This window comes from Euphorbia lathyris, chromosome 5 (genome assembly GCF_963576675.1).
Source record: "Euphorbia lathyris chromosome 5, ddEupLath1.1, whole genome shotgun sequence".
NCBI lineage: Eukaryota > Viridiplantae > Streptophyta > Magnoliopsida > Malpighiales > Euphorbiaceae > Euphorbia > Euphorbia lathyris.
In genome coordinates, this window is record NC_088914.1 from 43,923,931 (window position 1) to 43,941,749 (window position 17,819).

The 17,819-nt window shown below is 40.1% G+C and overlaps 1 protein-coding gene across 1 annotated transcript; it reads right to left on the reverse strand.

Moving 5' to 3' along the window:
- Positions 1-11,129: 11,129 nt before the first annotated feature.
- LOC136230295 (xyloglucan endotransglucosylase protein 6) lies at positions 11,130-12,827 on the reverse strand. Its single transcript, XM_066019330.1, has 4 exons — positions 12,596-12,827; positions 12,420-12,520; positions 12,090-12,283; positions 11,130-11,732 (listed from the first exon to the last, which is right to left on the reverse strand). The coding sequence occupies exons 1-4, from the start codon at positions 12,747-12,749 to the stop codon at positions 11,309-11,311; spliced, it is 873 nt and encodes a 290-aa protein (XP_065875402.1). The 5' UTR covers positions 12,750-12,827; the 3' UTR covers positions 11,130-11,308.
- Positions 12,828-17,819: the final 4,992 nt, after the last annotated feature.

Sequence of the window (17,819 nt, forward strand, 5' to 3'; positions counted from 1 at the left end):
GTATAAAGTTCTTCATCCTATTCTTCCAGAATGTATAATTTGACCCAAAGAATAGGGGAGGTCTAGTGATTGATAATCCCTCAGGGAGTATCTGTGTTGTTTGGTTTCCTGGGAGGAAACGAGTGCTATTCTCACCCATTTTTAGGGATCAGCTCAAGATTGTTAGATCTTTGAGTAGTGAGCTTAGGCTCTGATACCACTTGTTGGTCCCTAGTAATTAGTTCCAAGGGGGGGTTAGGAACTAATGTAACTTTTTCGCTTTTAATTATGCTGATTAAGTGTAGTTTTAAGAGTTTGATAACTCAACGTGTTGGTCAGCACGGGCGTTTGATTAGTCAGACAGTTTTAGTTCTATGCTGACTAAGACTGCTTGACTTGGGAGTTGGGAATTGACACTTGAAAGGTCAGCTTCCAACTTAGCACTCAGATTTACTCAGTTTTAGTTTTAACAATTTATAAGCTGAGTAAATACAACAAGCAACACATGCACATATATATATATATATTGAGAGAGAGTTTAGAAGTTACTCAGCACGACTTATCCTGGTTCGGCCTCTCTGCCTACGTCCAGTCCCCAGTTCCTCCTGGGATTTTCAATCCAATACTGAGCTCTTTCAAGGTAGAGCACAAACCCTTTACAAGGCAGTGAGTATGCAAGAGTACGTCCTCTATTCGTTTACTCAGCTCCTACTAAGTACTACAACCCAGCACTTAGATTTTTCTACCACTGAATACTTACAACCAAGTACTCAGCTTGACACTCTCAATATTCCTATTGATCAAAAACTTGTTCTTTTATAACTAAAGAACACCTTAGATGATTACAAAACAATCAATCTAGCATTTACACAAAGAATGGAAAAGTTGGTGTAAGATCTTTTTGTATTTGAGTGCTTTCAGAATTTTCTCTCTTGTATTTTTCTTTTGATGCTTGAGCAAATGATCCAAGAGCTATCATTGTCCTTTTATAGATGAATTTCTGATTCTGGATCATTTTGAATTGGTTTAGCCGTTAAGTCCAAAACGGCTCTTTTAGCAGACAGCTTCTGGTCAGCTTCAGTATGTTCCGCCATTCCCTTTCTCTGTTTTCTTCAGGCGTCAGGTTTTGTCTTCTTGCATCAGACTTGTCTTTTTGTGCCAGTTGTCTTTTACCAATAATCCATTTGACCCATGTTTCTTGGAATTAGTCTTCTTTGTATTTTTGAGACTTCAATTATTGGTGCAGAAGATTGGCAGACTTTGTCCTTTAGTAAACGGATCCTTCATGTTGTCCTGACTGTTACTCAGCTTTATTTGTTATCTTCGAATGTTCAACTTTCATGCTGAGTTCCTTCTTAGTCAGCTTTGTTCTGTTTGTATAATTTCGAAGGAGTCTTCTTGTTTAGTCAGCTTCGTTCTGTTTGTATAATTCCGAAGGAGTCTTCTTGTTTAGTCAGCTTCGTTCTGGCAATCTTGAAGGAAGCTTCTGATGCTAAGTTCTACTCCACTCAGCTTCTTATTCTTTCATGCTGAGTTCCGTTCCACTCAGCTTTTGGTTTATACTGACTTTTGACCTGTCTTACTTTATATATGTTTTTGCACTCAATATTGAACAGACACATTAGTACAATTAAATCAAAGCATTTAAATTTAATTGCCTCTTAATCATGGATGATTTTGTCAAATCAAAATCTTGTGGAAAGGTGTTTCAACAATGTCATCACAAGAGGAGCTTTCGCCAAACTCATGGTCGATCCAGTCCAAGTAGAACCGACTGTAGTGGATATCCTGGGAGTAACAGGACATACCATTCAGACAAAAGGCCAAGTAACGTTGGATTGTGAGTTAGCAGATGAGGACCAAGTCTGGAGGGGTGATCTGGAATTTTCTATCTTGGATGGTCAGTTAGCCTACAATATTATCCTCGGACGGCCCTTTATCTCCGAGGCAGCTGCCCTTATCTCCAAACGCCACTTAACTCTTTACATCCCTATGACCAAGGGAGGTGTAATGATCAGAGGGAGCCAAAAGGTGGCTCAGGAGAAATATTCGGCATCACTAATGATTCGCCCCCAATCTAGGGACGAAGATGAAGAGGAACTCGTCACAATGGCCTTGGGCGAGACAGAAATGTACCTCATGGCGGATGAAAAGCAGGTACGAATGGCTAAAGGGCTCAAAGGTGAAATTAAAGAAGCAATCACCAAAGTTCTCCATAAAGCGGAGGACGTCTTTACATGGAAAGATGAGATCCTCCCAGGGATCAGTCCAGACGTGATCACTCACAAACTTAACATTGACAAAGATGCAGTTCCCGTAGCTCAGAAACGGAGAAACCATGGCCTAGAAAGGCAGAAGGTGATAGAGGAAGAGATCACCAAGCTCCAACGGGCGGACGCCATCGAAGAGGTCCTTTATACACAATGGTTGGCGAACGTAGTTTTGGTGAAGAAGGCAGGCGGATCTTACCGCATGTGCATTGACTTTACGGATCTCAACAAAGCTTGTCCCAAGGACAACTATCCTTTGCCGTGTATTGACATACTCGTAGATGGAACCGCTGGACATGCTATGTACTCCTTTACAGACGTAAAGTCGAGTTATCATCAAATCCCCATAGAGCCTTCGGATAGAATCAAGACCTCGTTTGTGACTCACCAAGCCACTTATTGCTTCAAGGTCATGCCCTTTGGCCTTAAGAACGCAGGTGCCACCTATCAGCGGATGATGAACAAAATATTCGCAGAAAGCAAAGGTGATAACTACTCTGTCTATGTAGATGACATGATCATCAAAAGCACCACTGTGGAGAAGCATGCAGATGATGTAAGGGAGGTACTGGCCGTACTCCGACGCCACAATATTAAGCTAAACCCGGAAAAATGCACTTTTGGTGCGACATATGGAAAGTTCCTGGGATTCATGATTAGTGAAAAAAGAGTGAGCCCAAATCCCGACAAGGTTAAGGCTGTTCTGGAAATGCATGCACCACGGAACATCAGGGAAGTGCAACGCCTCAACGGGCGGATCGTGGCCTTGGGCAGGTTTATCTCCTGTTCAGCTCGTAGATGTCAACCTTTTTATGAGGTCATCAAGAAGCAAAAGGCATTCGAGTGGAATGAGGATTGTAAAAGGGCTTTCGAGGGGATCAAACGGTTTCTCACGGAACCGCCCATGATGAGCCGACCCCTAAAAGGTGAAAATCTCTACATGTATGTCTCAGTTACAGAAAAAGCTGTGTGCACAGTCATGACAAGAGAAGAGGATGGCCAGCAGTATCCTATCTATTATGTGAGCAAAGCATTGAAGGATGCGGAAACCAGGTATTTTAAACTTGACAAAATGGCTCTAGCCGTCGTCACCACGGCAATCCGCCTTAGGCCATACTTCCAGGCCCACACTGTCATAGTTCGTACGAATATACCCATGAGAAAGGTATTGCAAAAGCCGGACACTTCAGAGAGATTGATGGAATGGGCAATTCGCCTCGGAGAATTTGATGTGCGATATGAGAGCAGGACCGCCTTAAAAAGTCAGGTCTTGGCAGACTTTGTAAATGAATTCACAGAAGAAGGGGTGAATCTCCCTAAATCTCAAGTAGAGGAGTGGACGATGTACACGGATGGGGCTTCCTCTGCAGATGGAGCTGGCATAGGTATCGTGATCAAGGGCCCCCAGTACATAAAATTATGATACGAAGCAAAGTTGGATTTCCATGCCACCAACAATGTCGCCGAATATGAGGCTCTAATATTAGGGTTACGCCTGCTTAAAGAAATCACTCCAGAGCAGATCGTGATCTATAGTGACTCCAAGTTGATGGTCAATCAAGTGATCAAAAATTACGAGGTGAAGGATGATGTTCTGGCCAAATACGTTGTCGAGGTCAAAAAGTTGCTGGATCACCTCGAAGCTAAAAAACCAAATGGGAATTAGTCCATGTGCCCCGAGAATCAAACACTGAAGCCGATCACCTAGCAAAAATGGCTTCCAGTGAAGAGAACTGGACGGATCCGCAATGTCCCTTTGAGGTTAAAGCTGCTCCGGCATTCGCCTCCGAAGAAGTATCCCTACTCTCAACAGTAGAGGGTGATTGGCGGACAGCCCTTCGCCAGTATTTGTTAGATGGAGCTCTACCCATCGATAAAGAGGAGGCTCGGCGGATCGTCAGGAAAGCGGCCTATTTCTCCATGATCAACGATTGCCTCTATAGAAAGTCATTTAGCCATCCTTGGTTAAAATGTATTCTGCCAGAAGAAGGACAGCAAGTCCTCAGGGAGCTGCATGAAGGATCATGTGGGGCCCATGAGGCATCCGCCACTATCTTAAAGAAATCCAGGTTAGCAGGATTTTATTGGCCCACTGTCGAGCTCGATGCACAAAAATTGGTGGAATCATGCCATAGTTGTCAGATTCATGCGAATGAATCACACACTGCCAAACATCTCCAGAGGCCTATCATTGAAGGGAGACCCTTTGCCATCTAGGGGATTGACATCGTTGGACCGTTTCCTCCTACTCGTAGACAGAGGAAATATGTGGTAGTGGCAGTAGATCATTTCACCAAGTGGGTAGAAGCCGAAACTGTTTCCTCCATCACGGCTGAACGAATGGTGGAATTTGTTAAAGACAATATCGTGGGAAGATATGGCATGCCCCACACCATCATCACTGATAACGGAACACAGTTCAACTGTGATGAGTTCAAAACTTTCTGTGAGAAGTTGGGCATTTTGAACAGATTCGCCTCCGTTTATTATCCCCAATCCAACGGTATGACTGAAGTTACGAATCGGACGATCGTAAAAGGAATAAAGAAAAGATTGGGGGAACATGATAAGAAGTGGGCGGATCAGTTGACAAGCGTCTTATGGGCGTATCGCACCACTCCTAGAACGGCCACAGGAGAAACGCCATTTGCCCTCTCTCATGGTGTAGAAGCTGTAATCCCAGTCGAAATACTGGTCCCAAGTGATAGAGTTGCATTCTATTGCGAGGAGGACAACAACCACAGATTAACAGAGAGTCTTGATCAAGTGGAGGAGCGAAGAGATAAGGCTTATGTACGTATGGCGGCATACAAGCAGCGGATCGCCGCTTACCATGACAAAAATGCCAAACTTGTAGACCTGAATGTGGGAGACCTCGTGCTCCGCAAAGCTGACAAAATCCAGTCTCGAGAAGGGAAGGGCAAGCTAGGGCTCACCTGGACGGGTCCATATCAAATAGTGGACAAGATTGGGTTTGCCACATTTAAGATTCAAGACATGGAGGGGAACACATTACCACGTACGTGGAACCTCCAAAATCTCCACAAATACTTTGTCAGAAAATAAGATGTACATACGGTCTTGAGTACTCTTTTTCCTTTAGTAAGCTTTTTTCCCATATGGTTTTTCTTATTAAAGGTTTTAACGAGGCTCACATGTAAGACCTGCTTGCTGTAATAAGGCATTTCTCCTATCAATAAACATCAATTGTTCTATTGTCTATGTTCTTTTTAAAAATTTTATTGCAGCAATATAAATATTCCAGTCTTAAAAAGAAGGGGGGCATCCAACGCTCTCCACATTGAGAAAGTACTGCTATCTCATAGCTACTTTTTCTCCTCAAAGAAAAAAAGGACAAGTCTCATGGGCGGATCCATCTCTAGAGGATCCCCATTCGAGATAGAGTTAAAACGATCCTTGGACGCAAGGTCTTTACACTCTCTTACTCCCTTTCCAAAGAAGGGTCTACAAAGTCCTCTAGGCGAATCACTTCACCTCAAAGATAGGTCACAAGTTGATCCCTAAGGCAGCTTTACTTCCTCTAAAAGGAATAAAACAGCTTTAAACCTTCACAAAGGTTCGCACAATGGAGTATGGTTGGCCACCTGCTCCAAAATAAATCCTAGATGCTTATATATTTACTTACGCAAACATAAAGGTAAAATAAATAGCTACCATAAAGATTAAACAAAATGTACTTAACAAGTTTTACAAAACAAAAAAGACATCAAGTAATCACAGGAGCATCCTCCTTAAAATTCTTCTCGCCAGAAGCACCAGTTTGAGAGGCTTCCTTCTCGACAGCCTTGGATACGCTCACCAAGGAGACTTCCTTTTCCACGGAAAGTGTTTCCCCAGGAAGAGCGGTGCCATTGGTTATCAGCTCCTCGCCAAACTTCGGGGGCACTTCCTCGAGATCCACTAGCTGGACGTTGGTGGCAGGTTTGCTTTCTTCAACGGGTCCCTTCATCCATTTTCGAACATAGTCTCGGAGGTATTCCTTGATATCAGGGATTTTGTTAAATTTAAGAACATCTTCTGGCTCTGGAACGGCGAACTGCGGATCTGTGAAATCGATCTCAGGATGCACCAGCGAGACATACGCCATGATCAGTTCGCCGTAAAAGAAAGCCTGCTCGCCAGCCATGTACTCAGCTTCTCCTACAACATTCTCAAGCTCCTTGGCATCAGCCTCGATCTTCTCCTTCAGCTTCTTTATCTCGGCATCCTTGAGGGCCATGGCAGTCGTGGCGGATGCTATATTCGCCCTGGCGTCGGCTATTTCCTTCTCCAACCTATCTATGGTAGCCTTATCCGCCACACCTTGAAGGAGCTCCGCCTCCATAGCACGTATGCGAGTGTACATCTGTCAAAAGCAAATATTTTTGTCAAGAATGAAAGAACAAAGGTATAGCTTTTTCTGAAAAAGTTCCTTTCTAGCAACGGGACCTACCGTGAGAAGCTCAGTCTTCCCCCTTTGAGCATGCATTGATCCGGGAATCTGATTCTGATTCCTCTACACCTCACCCAACTGGCCCAGAGCCTCATCCAAGTCGTTGATAACTGACTCATTCTCTAAGGATCCTTCGGCCCCATACTTAGCGGACCAGTATTTGCCTAGGTCAGGCTTCGCCGTCTGCACAAAGAAGTAAGGATCAAAACTTAAAATCTAAACATAACGAACAGACGAAAGGTAAAGGCAACCTACTTGTTCCATCTCCCCCGCAGGCATGGCGGATCTCATGGCATCCGCCATAAACTTGGGACCACTAGAAGTTGCAGGATTCCTCCTTTTCAGCGGCGGATCGACCATTGCATCCGCCAGACGTTTCCCTGTGTCCTTTTGAGGATTCGCCACCTGAGCTTTCTTGCGAGCCTCATCCTCCAACAACTTCCTATGCTTCTCTGCAAAAGCGTGATTGGCCTTAGATAAACCCCTGCCATAGAAAACAATAAAGTAATCAAGGTTCAAGAAGAAAACAAAGTTACCTTGGTCAAACTGTGTAATCTTCGAGTAAATGAACTTGTCCCCATCTTTGCGAATCAAGGGAATATCACTCATCATGAAGGCTAAAGCGTCCGCATATGTCCAGGCATCCGCCTTGACACTCTTCATGAGCTCCGCCACTACCTCATCACTCGCCGTCAATATTCGCATATCACCCGCCATATGCAAGGGTTTGGGATTCCAGAATGTTGGAAACCCCAGTGATTCGCCCTCGTTTATCTTCACGTAGAAGAATTTCTCATCCCAACAGTGGACATTGGACATTTTGCCACTGAATGGCGAATACACTCCAAATTTTGCAAAAGTAAGAAACGACTCCGACTTTCGCTTTGACGGTTTATGAAAAGCTCTAAAGATCCGCCCAGTGTATACTACCCCTAAATTCGAAGCTAGATAGCAATCTAAAGCAATATCTAACCAGCCATTGGGGTGTAGTTGGCTGGCTGTGATATCGAAGTAGGAAAGGATGCCCACCATCATCTTGGGAAGAGGAAGTCGGAACCCTCTCTCCACGTGACTACAATACACAGTTAAAAAGCCACTTGGCGGACAGGAGGGACGTTGATGAGCCGCCGCTAACTGAGTCTCATAGTTATTGATCCATGGGAAGCGAATCACTGGATCCGCCAGATCCGCGGCACTCATGCGAGACGAAGTGGACTCCGCTCGGGGATTCTTTTTCCTAGGTTGGGCAGAAGAGGAGGCCATTGTCCTCGAAAAATGCCTTAAGTCTACGACCGGAGCAATACCGGTGGCCGAAGTAGAAAGAATTTGACTCCTAGTGGAACGAGTTTGATAGCGATTACACGCCGAGTTACGCAACTCAGCTAAATCGGAGCAAGCTGTGTCCTCGGAGGAGGATGAATTTTCCGATGACGACGTAGTCCAACTAAAACTAACTACTATTTCGGGAGGAGGGGTCAAATTAAAAAGCTCAGAGGTCGATCTAGAAGATGACGAAGAACTCCTAAACATTCAGAAAAAATAGTATGAGAAAAGATGAACTCACATGTAAGCGAAAGCCTTGAAAGAACTCTGAAACTCCCAGGAAAAGCTTCGAGCAGTGAAAAGGCAAATGGAAACGAAATAGGGAAGGAAGAGAAAGAGAAGGAAGAAGAAGGTGTCTTCTCTTTCCTTGGACAGAGCACCCGTTACACGTGTCACTCTGCGATTGGCATCGGACAAAGTGCTCATTAATGCATGTAGTCATGACGGCGCGTAGAAGCTCAAAATCCCTAAAGGACTTTAAGGGAACTTTAGGGGGGGCTTCTGATAACATTGAGATATTATCCCGAGGACCAAAAGGGATATTCACCTAAGGAACGCCGCGTATTGATCCTCCTAAGAGATCCGTCTGGCGGATCACCAAGGTCCCATCAAAAGAGACCTGCCGGCGAACCTATGAGGCGAATCTCCTTGAAACACACATTCGCCATTATAACGGTTGGGCCGACTTGGCCATAAAGACCATTAATGAGCTATCAATTAGCTCACCGCCAGCTTCTAGGTAACTTGTAACCGCCATTAATGGAACATTAATGGAGACTTTCTGGTTACTGAAGGTTAACTTTCTAGCTATATATAGCCTACGTCTCAGGCTATCAAGGTACACACTCTCTTATCCTTTGTCAATTCAGTTTGCCCTCTTGCTCTTCCATACTGACTTTGGCATCGGAGCTTCCCCTCGTCGAACCCAACGACGCCCCCACAGGGACGGAAGTTGATCAGAATTTCTCCGCTTGTCATCAATCATGATTGCATCGAAATTTGCGAGAGCTTCACAGCTTTTTCCTAAATCTCCTCTTCAAGCCTTCCATCTCAGAGTTTAGTGATATGTCCCTCCTACAATGACAATTGCAGACAATATGGTGTCTGATAGAGCATATGACATAATCCTAAAATTTTGCGAGTTTGATGCCATGTTTAGCACCATTTAACTTTCTTGCAATTGTGTCATTGCGGCTACATTTTCATTCGTAACTTCCTGGATATGTCCAATATTGTAGATGAGTTGTTTGGTTACTCTATCCATGGAATTCACTAGATCAAATGAGCCAGACATTCCTTGATACGTCTGTTGAGGTCAAACGTGATTTGAAGGAGCCTAGAGGGTTGCCACAGACATCTATAGGGGTTTTGGGTTCTTGCATTTTCCACGAGGACAATGGATTCATTTATTTCTCAAGATAAATCCTGGATGCATTTTTGTTCAATCAACATTCACTGCACCAATTTACCATTTGAGGTAAGACATAATAGAGGGTAAATTTCATCAATGGTGTACAACTTTTGCCCAATTTCACACTTTGGTGTACCAACTTTAATTTGTCTCACTAATATGTACGACCTTATAGATGACCTCCCACTATGGTGTACAACAGATAAAAATAACCGGTCAACGCTCAATCAACGAGCCACCTCAGCTTTGACCGATCAAAAATTCAAAAAAATCAACCATTTAATATAAAATTTCTTTCTCTCTCACTTCAAATTTCTTTCTTTCTAACTCCCCTCTCTAACCTCTTTCTCTCTCTTCAATCAAACTTTTATCTATAAGGTTTGTACTGTTTGAGGCAAATGTATAGGATTTGCATAACCATGCATAGGACTTCAATTCTAGATTGTTCTATTTTCTATCCCGTCAAAAGGAATGGAGTATATTAACATAATGGCAAACTACAACCTCAGATACTATTAGTTCAGGTCATATTGATGGAATGGCAAAATGCAGCCTCAAATGCTTGGATTTCTCAAAACTTTTTCCCATTTATAAACGTTCATAATGTGTAGCTCCAAACTCTAAAATGGAAGGAAATTGAAGAAAAAAAAAACAGATCAGCTCAAATCTTCTTCAGATATTTATGAGTTTAGGCAATTTGCTCGTTGAAGAAACTTTCCATTACCTTCACTCAAAATTATCACTCCTGCAAAAGATAATTATCACTCTAAAATGGAATGAAGGTCTACAAGCTGTCGGCTGAAATTACACCAAATGTGAACGAGAGAGATTTTTGGGTTTTGATTTTGATTAAGCAAATTTCATGTTTCAGGTTTTTGGATTTTTGATTTTGATAAAATGTTCCTTTTGTGTTCGATTATTGAAGTTAGAGAGAGAAGTTAATGGGGGAAGAGTAGTTAGAGCGAGAAATGGAAAATTAGAAAGAGAAACTATGGAAGGTGCTGTTTTGGTAATTGAAGAAGATGGAACTGCAGTATAATGGAAAAAGATAGAAGGGATGGTATAATAGTAATTGAACATAAATGGGCCCCGTGTTTTTAAGGAATGAGTTGAAAAAATTGTGAAATAACAAGTTTGATCGGTCATTTTTATCTACTGTAGACCAAAGTGGAAGGTCACTTATAAATTCGTATACATTAATGAAACAAATTGAAGGTTGTACACTAATGTGTGAAATGAGACAAATTATACACTATTGATGAAATTTACCCAAAATAGATGATCAAATGGATACGTCCACCCTAGTTACCCAATCATTTACTCCTATGGCTTGATCGTTTGGAAATGCTATTCCATTGTTTTCCATATTTGTGTGGAGTCTTATTGGTGTCTCATCCACTTGTCTCTATGAGCTTTCCTCGTTCATCCACACGTCTTTACATTTATTTTATTCTGACATGGTTTAATCCGAAGGTTCTCCTTGCACCATACGTCCTGGTACTCCTCGATGAGGACACGTGTATACAGTAGTTATATTTACAAGAATAAATAAGCTTTTTTCAAGTAAGTGATATTGAGCTAGACATTATTGTTAATGGCGACAATAAAAAAAAGAAGGTTGGGAATTCAAAATGGTAACCCTTCGTACAACTAGCAGGACATACATACCTAATGTATATAAAGATGTAGGATAGAAGGAACAAAAAATTGATATGTATAATACAATAATCTGAATGAGCAAAATGTGAAACACGGAGTACATGTTTGATATGATATCAGTACCAAGCAGCCCAGCCCCATTTTGTACTAATTATCCATTCTTTATACAGCTAGCAACATAAATGATGAAATTAAACTCATCCAGCAAATTAACTAGTGGTGATGGTGCACACACTCAGCAGGAGTGGCTGGAAACCTAGTAGAATCAGTGCAGTAGTCATACACCATATGATTAGCCTTAACCCACAACAGCTGATGGCTTTGATGCACATTGAGGTCAGACAATGTTGGCTCATCCCACCAGTACTTTCTTTCACCATTGCTGCTGCTACATTTCTTAGCATTCTCAACTGCTGCTACTGTAACTGGGCATTCACACCCATCTATTTCAAATCCCTTATATGATGCTACGAAGGGTGCATGTGTCCAATCTGTTTTTATACGCCCACCCTGTGTTGCCCAGTCATCTGCATTCCATATTGAACTGTATACTCCCATTGCCTGATCCTTTGGGAATGCTATTCCCTTGTTTTCCATATTTGTGTGCAGTCTTATTGGTGTCTCATCCACTAGAAATCTGTTTTCATTTTTAATTATTAACAGCAAACAGTAATTTATTCTACATCAGAATGACTGACTTTTCACATCTTTTCAGAACCCATCAATAATTTATCCAAGACCCACACAACAATGGAATCATTATCAAGAAAAAACAACAGCTAAATATCAAGACACCACATCTTTTATAAAATTATTTTCTCCTCATGTTGATAATTAGGTGCTTCTTTTTGGAGCCTTTTCCACCTTCACCACTAAGAATTAAAGATCAAAAATGTATTTTGCAGTGAATCAGTTTGGTATCCTATGAAATCAATTTAAGTGTTAAATCTTGCATATTTAAGCTAATGTGGGAAGATAATGTGAAGGTGCTTACACAACTTGGTGTTGATTCCAGAGAATAGAGTAAGAGTGGAAATCCTTTGTAGGGTCAAACCAAAGGTTCAACCTTTGCTCTCTGTTACCAACGCCATTAACGTAGACATTGGTTTGAACCAGGTAAGGTTCGCCTGTGGTGTTACCCAGGAACTCGAAGTCGAACTCGTTGTGATTTGGACCGTCCGATGACATCTGTAACATTATAGATCAAAGCTTGAAAATTGGTTTTGGCTCAACGAAACAAAGAAAACAAATACAATTGGATTGTGCCCTTAAAACAGGGAAAATCATCAAACCAAAGCCAAAGGGTTAGTAATATGTAACTTACATAGAAAGCAGTAACAGTTCCGGCAGAGTCGCCATCCACAAGCTTAATCTGTACGGTCACTTTCCCAAACATGTATTTGCTTTTGGAATTGAAACCAGCACCTGCGAAATAATTATGCAATGGGTAACAGATTGTTTAAGAAAATAACAATTTTAATGACAGAGTTGGTTTAATACCAGAATAATTATCGAGCTTCATCCTCAGAAGCTCTCCTTCGTAGAGAAAATGATCAGGAGCCCAGGTTGGTTGATATAACTCATCGAATCTTGCGGAGCTAACCGAACCCACAATTATTAGACCCACAAGAAAGAATCCGACTAACACAGACATTTTCAGATGAAGTGAAAACGGGAGAGAAAGCTATAGAAAGTGAAGCCGCTTGCTTCTTCTACTCTGAAATGTCTCGCAGAGGAACACTGCTTTTTATAGCCAACTCCTTTACCTTCCTCTACAAGACGGGACCAGACCCCGGACCCATCTTCTCCCATTTTCACTAGGAAAAAATCATCTCACTCCTTTATCTTCTTATTTTCATGCGTTGAGCTTCCTCGAAGAAAAACTCGTTTTTTTTTTTATATTAAGCGTATAATGTTTAGAGTAGTGAATTTTTAATCTGCAATTGGATTAATATAAAATTATTCATTTCATTTTATCATTTGAAATTTATATTTTTAATAAATCCAAAGTAAAATTTACACTTATAGTGTATATATAAAGAAAAGTAAAAACTATATTGAAAACTTTAAAACATACGACTTCAAATATACACAACATTACGTTAAGAGTTTTATGTTCACAGTTACTGATTTTATAAGGGAAAATTACAAAACTGGTTTAAATATGAGGCTCATTTGCATATTTAACTCATTTACTCAACCTACTATATATCTAGACTGTTTTTATGTGACTTTCTCATAATACCTTAACCTTTCCACTTCCTCCTTACGCGAACAGTCTCTCCACACTTCTTCTTGGTTACGCGAAACGTTTGGCTCCTCCATTAATGATTCTCAGACTTTTGATCTTTCTATCTTTCTTTAAATTGCACGAAATCTGCACCATTTCTCCAAATCACAATGTATTTCTCTTCTTCATCTCTTGATTCTTCATCTTCCTAATGTTAGAAAACGAAACCATGGTTCTTCATCTTCCTGATCTTGCTCGTTACTTGGTTTCTTTCTTCTTGATACCATCAAAGAAATGGTTATTCTAAGTTATTTCCATCGTTTTTTCCAATTTATCATATTGTTATTGTCGCTTTTAAGGGTGAAAGGCGCGAAAAGTTTAAGTATCTACTGTTTTCTCTGCGTTTTCCATGAAATCACTTCGCGTAGTCGATGATTTCGCAAAATCTGCGATGAGAAAAAGCCTGAAACGTGACAATTTGCTTAGCGAATCGATTATTTCGCGAAGTCCGCGAGTAGAAAAGTTCATGATTTCACTCGCACACTTCGCGAAAGCATCGATTCGCTAAGTAGATCGTCACGGTTTAGACCTTGCACACTTCGCGAAAGCATTAATTTGCTAAGTAAAATCATCATTTTCCCTGCACATTTACATTCGCATGCTTCGCTAAGCCTCATTTCGTGAAGCCAAATCGTTATTTTTCCTGCCTAACACGATTAATTTTTTCTGAAAGTGATTGAATACATCACATCCATTTCTGGAAGGCGGCGTATTGGGCTGCAGAGGAGAAATTAGTCTAAAAATAAAAAGTATAAGGACCATAATGAATTTTAAAAAGTAAAATTTGGTCAAAAATATTTTCCTATGAAATAAAGGTGATGAAGCAAATGAAGATCCTTTCTTCTAGCGTCATCAAGCCCGGGCCTCGACCGGATGTCCATCGGACCCGGATGAATGCCTTCACCTCGAGAGAAGGACATATGTCCAAAGAACTTTAGGTGAGGCACAACCTATAAATACCTCACTATAAACCCACAAAGGTAACTTCTTCTCTCTCTAAGAACTTGGACTCTCTCTATATACTCTCTTTGCTAATTTGATCGTCAGAGTGTATTCAGGGGACCGCTCCCGGCACAGGTGGATCCTTTCCGATTAACTTGTCTGACTCTTCAATATTTGGTGCAGTGAACGTGGACCGAACATTTTAAAACCCTTCTCTTTGTTTCCCTACCCCTGACATGACGTAAACACCCCAACCGGTGGAACCTTTGCCCACCAAAGAAATAGTGGGCACAGTCACCCTACTATGACTCTTTGTATTGATCCGGGATAGAAAATGTGCTTACACTGTTAGGAGTGGTTATAAAAGCCTTATATCCCAACTTGATGTTAACAATAGTTAATTGCAATCGGTTTGGAACTCAATTTCGAATTTTCATGTTCCTCCAAAGGTCAATAATTTGTTGAGGAGGTCTATGGTTGGCTGATGCGCGTTTTATGTATACGTGCATGTGAAGGCAAGTGTACCTTAGTCGTGTATCAAGTAATAAAGTGAAAGTAGAGTATCGTTCCCACGAGGATGGTGATTATAAGTACTAATCTCTTTGCTTACTATATATTATTTAAACAATTGAAATGTAGAGTTTGTTTGACAGCCAAGTTAAGACTTAAGCAAGAAATGAAATGAAAATTATACAAATTAAATTACTTATATTTAAAGAAACTAAGGCTTCTAACTTCACTTAACCTCTTTGCTTGGTAATATCGCTTAACCCATTTTAAGTTGTTTTATCTTTTTTAAGATGTCGATTTTTCTTATTAACTAATAGATTCTCGAGATTGGCTCTAAACTCTCGATTAATTACTTTCCCTCGGTCCGGCTCAAGTAATTAATCTAGAGAAGCATTAAGTTTTATTAATCTAAACCTTTTTAACCTACTTTACCTTGGTCCGGCTAAAGTGATTACTTAAGATTCAAGAAAACTCGCTCGAGTAATTAGTTCTAAACTTTCGATTAATTACCTTCCCTTGGTCCGGCTCAAGTAATTAATCCAAATAAGCATTAAGTTTTCTTAGTCCCAAACCTTTGATTTATTACTTTCCCTTAGTCCGGCTCAAGTAATAAATTTAAGATTTGTAATAAGATTCATAAAAAACCTTAGAAAACCAATAAGCCACACTAAATGGTCATTAGGTCCAACTTATGAATTTCGATTAATCAATTTAGTCACAGTCAATATAAACGATTAATTATATGCAAGTAGGAAGTTGGCCCATCTCCTACAAGCATTAAGAAACATAAGTTAGTTCTAAAAAAGGATAAACATAGCTTAAATAGGTTAAATGTAATTTCCACATAATTAAGGTTAAGATCCGCATTTAGCCTTGGTTAAGGGGTTTTTAGCCCATGATTAGATGAAAACACATCTTAAAAAGATAGATAATGGAGTTCATAGTAATAAAAAAGATTAATGTTTACAAAAAAACCGTAATGACGATGCTGAACGAACTTCTTCGGTAACTTGAAACTTACTTTTATTAGATGAACTTTTGCACAAACAGCACTTTGAGAACAATAACAACAATTACAACAACACAAATAACTGATTTTTGAAGAGAAAAATCAGCAAAATAATATCATAGAGGGAAGAATTAAGCCTAAGCTTGGTGTGTCTTCAAATGGCTCCTAATGTCTCCTTTTATAGTAAAATGACACACATACTTCCAAAGACCAAGTCTCCTTATGGCCTCCCACTCCCCAATCTTCTGAATTCAGCCTGTAAGAGAGGGTGGTGGAAGACTTTGACAATTTAGGAGTTGAAATGTGTAAAGGTGGGAAAGGAATCATATGCTTCAACATGTTCATCAACTTTGGATAATTTGCTGGGCCTGATACACTTCGAATTTGGAGATGATTATTATTAGTCATTTGTTCACATTTCTCTTAGCTTTCTAATGCATTTTGAATCGCCTCAATCTAAGTCCGTATGAGGGAGATAAGTTGAAATTACGAAAATGTGTCAAATATGTCCTAGTGTGAACAATTGGACTTTTATCTTACAACACCAATCCGCTACGAAGTTCCCTTGGATGTCACTAAAACTCTTTTTTCTGGTCCCTTTTACTCACGAGTTATCGTCTTAAGCCCCGACTTGGTTATTCGTGGCTAAAACCTTACGAAAGTGCCTAAAACACATACAAAGTGACTTAGATACATAAAATGAAAAAAATATACAAAAACCATTATTGAAATTTATTTAAATGGTACAAAATAACTAGTAATTAAATACTAAAAATGCTATAAATTATGACGATAACATTGGCCCTTTCTCGTCAATGGATAATTTGAAGTTTCATCTAGTTCCGATCTCAGATGTTTGTCCAGTTTGCTCGAAAATTATTGAGGATACCTTTCATGCTCTTGTTTGTTAGGATACAGCTCGGGGGATTTGGCACCTCTCTCCCATTGGTTACATTAGTTCCCAATTCTCCAGTTTTATCGATTTTTGGATCTTTATCTCCTCCAAGCGTCATTCTATGATTGGGTGTGCTGCTATGATTTGTTGGATTGTTTGGATTAATAAGAATAACGTTATATGGAACCAAAACATTTCTGCACCTTCCATCTTACTTCATAATGTTATTCATTTTCTTGCTAATTGTAACGCTGCTCAAATTGCTTGTAAGCCTATCATATTGAGTAGTCAGATCTTCATTGGTCTCTGTCGGCTTCAGTTGCTTCAAACTAAATGTCGATGCCGCGATTTTTTTGAAGAGACTTGTACAACTAGGTTCGGGTGTGTCCATAGTAAAGGTGCAAACGAGTCGAACCGAGACCGAACATGGGCAGGCTCAGCTTGAGAAGTTCGGAGATCGGGCTCGGCTGGAGCTCGAAGCTTGTCGAGCGGCTCGCTTTGATTTTTTTTGAAATAATCTTGAATATACTTAATTATACATCATTAACATTTTATTATCTAAAATCAGTCTCATAATGAAGGAATACTAGATTTAAACTTCAAAAAACAAATATAATATACAATGGACAACAAATTTAAACAAAGTAATAAGATTAAACAAATATAAAATCTAACAAATTTGAGTTTAATATGTAGTCTACAACCATATAGTTTCAAATTGAGTTTTGTGCCAAACATTTATGTATGGTTCAAAGTTACTAATTAAAAAAACTAATAAAAAAATTACAAAATTAAAATGTATTTAAATTAAAAAATTAAAATCAATAATATATATAAAAAAAAACTCTCGAGACTGCTCACAAGCTTTCGAGTCGAATTCAAGAAAGTTTAGACTCAGATTCATTAATGATCGAGCTGATTTCGAAATTGAGTCGAGCTCAATTGATCCAAACTTTGATCGAAATTTGATCGAGCCGAACTCGAACAATATGCGAACTAGGTAGGCTCGTTTGCACCCCTCGTCCTTAGGGGTTCTTTTGGTGAATTTATAGCTGCTACCAATAGTTAATTGAAGGAA

Bases quoted from the DNA above. Each gene is read 5' to 3' on its own strand.
- LOC136230295 (XM_066019330.1), bottom strand. From the start codon at position 12,749: ATGTCTGTGTTAGTCGGATTCTTTCTTGTGGGTCTAATAATTGTGGGT. The intron at 12,521-12,595 runs GTATTAAACCAA...ATTATTTCGCAG, and splicing joins GAAGCTCGATAATTATTCTG to GTGCTGGTTTCAATTCCAAA. The intron at 12,284-12,419 runs GTAAGTTACATA...ATAATGTTACAG, and splicing joins GAACTGTTACTGCTTTCTAT to ATGTCATCGGACGGTCCAAA.